Genomic DNA, 6135 nt, shown 5'->3' on the forward strand with positions numbered 1-6135 from the left:
GCCTCTCCGGTGCCCACCGACATCCCCCGCTTCCGCTTTCAGGAGAAACGACCGCGTCTTGAGAACGTGCGAAAAAAAACCACCACCCCCAAACACCCTGGAAGGGAGCGGGGACAGACCCTCCTCCTCGGCAAGCCTGACCGCGGCTGCCGCTGGGCGGGCGGAGCCGCGCTGCGGCGGGGGCCGGGCCTGCCGAGGCCGCGCCCCGGCGCCGCCATGCCGAAGGTGGTGTCTCGCTCCGTTGTCTGCTCCGACACCCGCGACCGCGAGGAGTACGACGATGGGGAGAAGCCGCTTCACGTCTACTACTGCCTGTGCGGGCAGATGGTGCTGGTTCTGGGTGAGCCGCGGGCGGGGGGCAGGCCGCGGGCGGGGGGCAGGCCGCGGGCGGGGGGCAGGCCGCGGGCGGGGGGCAGGCCGCGGGCGGGGGGCAGGCCGCGGGCGGGGGGCAGGCCGCGGGCGGGGGGCAGGCCGCGGGCGGGGGGCAGGCCCCGCCAGCCTAGCCCTGCCGCTGCCCCGCAGACTGCCAGCTGGAGAAGCTGCCGATGCGGCCGCGGGACCGCGCCCGGGTCATGGACGCCGCCAAGCACGCCCACAAGTTTTGCAACGCGGAGGAGGAGGAGAGCGTCTTCCTGCGCAGGTGGGACGCGGCCGGGCTCGGCCTCTGCCCACCCCCGGTCCCTCCGAGAGCCGCTCCGCGGCCCGGGGAGAGGGCTGCCCTGATCCGGCCTTGCCGCCTGACCCGGCTGGGGCCCAGCAGCCAGGCAGCCGTGCCCGCCCCTCTTAAGCTCTCCCTCTCTCCCCAGGCCAGAAGGCATAGAGCGGCAGTTCAGGAAGAAGTGCGGCAAGTGAGTGACCGCAGCGGCTCTGCAGGGACTTTTAGAACCTGTGAGGTAACTGCAGAGATCCACAGTCTGGGTTTCCTCACAGCTACGTGTGTTTCTGTTTCCAGGTGTGGACTGCTGCTCTTTTATCAACACCAACAGAAAAATGCTCCCGTGACATTCATTGTTGATGGTGCTGTGGTCAAATTTGGCCAGGGTTTTGGGAAAACAAACATATACACTCAGAAACAAGAACCTCCCAAAAAGGTAATCAGCTTTGGAGGAGTAGAAAAGCTATCTCTGCTTTTCAGACAGGTGTGGTGAGTAAAATCACTTAATGGCAGTGGCAGAGGGGAAAAAAAAAAGAAAGAAAAGGACCTCTAAACAACAGCAACTCAGTTTGGTGTTTTCTCCCTGTCTGCCTTAAGTTTTTCTTTACAGCTGTCACTGCAGCTTGGAGTCCTAGCACTAAAGGAAAGCAAAATAAACTCTGAAATCTAGGCTGTGTCTGATGTTTAGTTAGACTCAGTTACTAGAAGGTTTCAGTTTGTAAGTAGGTCAGATTGATAGTCTGCACAGTGATTCTCAAAATCTGGCTCCTCTATTTTTTTTATATATATATATATATATCAGTGAGTTTGGTTCTGATAATGACAGCTCCAAGCCCAGAAATCACTGGGGATAATTCTCCTTTGCCACCCACAGAGTTCAGGTAATCTTAATGACTTGCATGAGAAGCCTTAAAAGCTTTGGAGGGGGAGGTGATCCCTAGTGGCATATCTGTTGCCAGGGTTTAACAAAATACTCTGCTTCTCACCCAGGTGATGATGACCAAACGGACCAAAGACATGGGCAAGTTCAGTTCTGTCACAGTCTCCACAATTGATGAAGAGGAGGAGGAGATCGAAGCGGTGAGTTTTGTCTGCCTTTAGTGGCAGTCACATGTGAACTGGGCAGCTGTCTCTGACACTGATCAGAGCTGGTGATGTCTCACCATTTGGATGAGGTGGTGTTAGTTTAGGGTTTGCTGTTGCAAAGTGACATTGCATGTGTTTCAGAGGGAGATTGCGGACTCCTATGCACAGAATGCAAAAGTGATTGAGAAACAGCTGGAACGCAAAGGCATGAGCAAAAGAAGGCTACAGGAGTTGGTGAGTGTTTTCTTCAGTGTTGAATGCCAGTCCCTGAGGTCTGTTGGCTTTGTACACAAAAGCTATCTTGCAGATTGGACTACAAGTAGGGAGAGGTCCTGGTGCAGTCATAGGTAACTTGTAGCTTTGTGAGGATGACTTTTCCTTTACAATTATATAGAAGATGTTCTTGTAGTCCTCCTGAACTAGAAATTATATGCAGTTACCTATGGAGCTAACTGAAGAGCAGCCAGTAGAGCTTTTGCAGGGAGACTTTCCATGACCTGTGGGACAAGGAACATAGGAAGGGGAAAGCAGGCCATGGCTCTGCCAACCAGAGCACCCCTAATGCTTGGCAGAGCAGGCCTTTGCCATGACGCCTCATGGCAAGCTAAGGCCCTTGTGGAGGACCTGCCACCGCAGCTACTACCAGAAGGGTCACTTGAAGAATTAATAGCAAGAACATCACAGCTGATCCTACCTGCTGTGACAGGAGAGTAGTAGATGGGACAAGGGGAAAATGTGCAGCTTCCACCTGAAGACAGAAAGTATGAAATGGTCTCCTGTGCAGTTAGTCTTGGACTTTTTATGATTTTAAAGGTGGTCCTTGTTTTGTACCTCGGGGGAGGAGGGAGTCAGCAAAGAACTTGAGCTACTCCTGCTCCTGGTGTGAAAAGCTTGCAGTGGTCAGACAAGATGACCAAACCTCATTGGAACACTGAAAGGAAATATATCCAGACATCATTTCACTATGTCTTAATTTTCTTAATCAGGCTGAGTTGGAAGCCAAGAAAGCCAAGATGAAAGGAACCCTGATTGATAACCAGTTCAAATGAAACACTGCACATCTGCTGGGTATTTGGAGACAGGAGAAAGCTACCAGGAGCTATTGCAGATCTGTCAGCAAAGCAGAAGTAACAGACAATGCTCAAGGGCAATGTGCTGCAACCAGCTTGGAGGACGAGTACCTCTCTGTCATAAGTGATATTCTGGTACCAATTTTAATAACTCCAGTGGCACTGGAAACTTTGCTGAAACTGCAGTGCTCTACAGACCCAGTGTTAATGAGCAAGCTGTTCCAGACAGAATATTTACTTTTGGGAAAATCCTGCCTGGGTGCCTTCCTGAGTTCAGTGCACCTTTAGATACTTGTCTTTTTATTTTGTTAGTTGTCAAATGTGTAAGATTTCCATAAATGTATTAGAACAATAGGTTAACTGCACAACAAAAAAACTGTTACAAAAGTAAGCTCTGTGCCTGTTGTTCATTTTGTTATTTTAAATGTGTCCAAAGCATACGGGAGCCTGAGACCCATGCCATTCCAACACAGTCTGGAATGACTGTGATGCAAGGCTTGGGGATCATGCTGCTGCTCAGCCTGACCAGCAGACAGGCTGTCAAAGGTAGCCGGCACAGGCTTGGCTGCAGGTCTGAGTCTCAGCTCCTATTGAACATTGAAAAGCCGCAGTTGTACAGAACTACACCATCCCAGCAGATACTGCCCAACACAATAACACAAAATCCAGCCCTGTTTTAAACTACTGAAAATAAACTTATCTGCATATTATACCACTAATGAGTACAAATATGTAGTTGGAAGCTACCAATATGATTGGTGATCATTTAAAGTAGAATGCAACTGCACATCTGAACTAGCCCGTTATGCTAAACAGTATCAGTATTTGGAGTTGTAAAATGTGAAGGAGAAGGAAAAATTGTTTTGAATGCACTGACCACTAAGGACTTGGATAAAGACAACATTAAGAATTGATGTGTTAAAAGTACCTTCTTCGGGAAATGATATTTTCTGTCTCCTGCAATTGCTCTATAGCCCATGTCTTTGTTGCTCTATTTGAGATTAAATACAATGTTACAGGTTTGAACTAAAATATTTTTCCTAGGGTGTTCTTACTGTACCAAGTATTGCAAAATAACTTGAGCAATGAACGAACAAGATGCTTCAGCTCCAAAAATTATGGAAGACTTCCTATAATCAATAAAGATTATAGGAAGATAAAGATTTTATCTTATCTTAAGATTTCATCTTTATCTTTAAAGATTTTATCTTTATCATAAGATAAAGATTACAAATTTTCCATCTGGCTATGTAACCCTGACTGGGAAGACTCAGGTGCTTCACCTAAGGATGTATCCGTCCCTTTCTTTGGAAAAATAAGTGTAAGGGAGGGGGTGAAGTCTGCCCCCGAGCTGGCAGACTGGGATGTATTCATCAGTCGTGTGACAGTTTAATCCCAGGCTGGGTAAGCATGTATTCAGGTTAACTCGAGCAGTGCTGATCTTGTTCGCTGCTGGTCACTGCTAATCTGAAGCCAATTTCCAGACATTTATGTCCAGAGGCAATTGTAAGGTGGTGTGTAATACTTGTGAAGGGCAGGAGGAATGAGTGGGTACAACTCCGTTACAGAAACCCCAGAAACCCCTTTTCCAAGTGTGGTAGCACAGTCCAGCCAGGCAAGGGCCTCAAGGGTTCCTCTGGGAGCGACCCAAGACCCCAATAACCGCAGATTGGTCTCTATAAAAATTAGAAAAATTTTTTTCCAAGCAGGACTCAAAGACTTTGAAATTTGAAAATAGGTGAGGTCTGATGGGATGCAGACTTTTTAGTGTCCAGTTGTCATAAAGGATGAAGTAAGGTACTGCTTCACATGACACCCAGCACAAAAGCTGACTCGGGGATAGCGTGATTTACAGTTAGGGTTTGGGTTGGGAGTGACAAAACACAGGGCTTCAGCTGACGTGGGGCTGTGAAGGGGCTACCAGGTGGGGCTAGGACCATCTTTGCAGTTTGGTGAGGCACAAAGAACATTTGCTTGAGTGCAGAACTTGGCACAAGTTGTCCAAAGTATCAGTTACCAACAACCATCAACTGCCTCAGCTGAGCACCTCGAGCGCTGAGGCAGTGTTCCTAGCACAAGCACCCCTTTCTGGCTTTTAGAAGGCCAGCCCATGTTCAGTCGGTGTTTTTCATTCTTGCCATTAGAGATCTGCCTAGTTCAGCTCTGGACTCGCTCACAGACCCAGTCAGAAAGGGGAGTATGTAGTTTGTCGCGCTAGCAGTCCCCAGAGATACTTTTAATACACTCTAGTTACACAGTCAATGGCTGAAACAAGTCCAACACAGAGAATCTGATCCAATACATTATTAAGTATGTATTTCTTACCCTAGCTAGATCTCGTTCACAACAATTTAAATCAAGTTGGGTTTTTCATTTCTAGATCTAAATGAATTACAAGATGTTAGCTGACTAGGAACTGGAAGCCGGGGCACCTAGTTCAAATGCTTGATTAAATGTCCTATTATAATAGATAAAACTAGCCATTCTGCAGAGTTTCCCACACCCTGGTAGCAACTGGGTAATCTGCAGCAGTGTTCAGACCAAATAAAAGTCAGATTTTGTGTGAATGTAAAAGTCAGCATTACTTTTTATAAATCCATAAATATAGGTAGGTGGTAGATTTGTTTGTTTAACTGAGCACTTTGTTGTACATAAGAACTTGTCCAGATGCAGAAGTATTACAAAGCAAAGCAGAGTGTGAAATAAGAATGGAGGAGAGGATTTTCCAAAAATAATGCCACACATGGCCAGGCTTACCTTAGTGTGTTTCATGGCTTAGTCCAGTCCAGTTTCCAAGCACCTTTGCAAGAACCATGTCAGAATAGCTCTGTGTGTAGCAATGCTGCCTTGTTCCTCATAACCTGTAGAAAAAACAAACCAAAAAACCATAAAAAATCACACAGTTTGTAAACACCAAAGAGAAGCAGTAATGGTGAATCTGACCTTGTCGGTGTTAATCGCAGCTGTACCTGAGGAGCAACATGGTCCTCCCCGCACACAGCTGGTGCCATCACAAGAGGCTCTGGGGTGCTGGATAACGCTAAGGCTTGTTCAGAAGCCGGTATACAGCTTTATTGGCATTTATCTGCCTGGACTCTGGGCAGGTTAATAGCTCAGAGGGGGCCGGGCCCTGGGAGCCCAGCAAGGGCTGTCTCTCAGGGCAGGGTTGCAGGGTGTTTTGGGGGGCCCTGCGGAGCTGCCTAGCCTTGCTGTCCTGGCCCCGCAACCCCGCACATGGCACAAGGAAGATGTTCCCCCTCAGCACAGCTGCACAGGGCAGAAAGCTGCCTTCAAGGGAGCAAGCGCCGATGGTTCCCTTGCTTT

The 6135-nt window shown here is 48.2% G+C and overlaps 1 protein-coding gene across 2 annotated transcripts; it reads left to right on the plus strand.

Annotated features, from left to right (window-relative positions):
- Window positions 1-216: 216 nt before the first annotated feature.
- STEEP1 (STING1 ER exit protein 1) lies at window positions 217-2790 on the plus strand (the record flags this gene model as incomplete). 2 transcript variants are annotated; one of them, XM_082004311.1, is made up of 7 exons in its annotated part: window positions 217-340; window positions 523-640; window positions 807-848; window positions 953-1091; window positions 1646-1735; window positions 1883-1975; window positions 2728-2790. In XM_082004311.1, 7 exons carry the CDS (start codon window positions 217-219, stop codon window positions 2788-2790), a joined length of 669 nt encoding a protein of 222 aa, XP_081860437.1. The 2 variants fall into 2 exon arrangements, with proteins under 2 accessions (XP_081860437.1, XP_081860438.1); XM_082004312.1 differs by lacking the exon at window positions 807-848.
- Window positions 2791-6135: the final 3345 nt, after the last annotated feature.

The sequence above is a fragment of the Phaethon aethereus genome (assembly GCF_964289735.1).
Source record: "Phaethon aethereus genome assembly, chromosome: 10".
In the NCBI taxonomy this organism is placed as follows: domain Eukaryota; kingdom Metazoa; phylum Chordata; class Aves; order Phaethontiformes; family Phaethontidae; genus Phaethon; species Phaethon aethereus.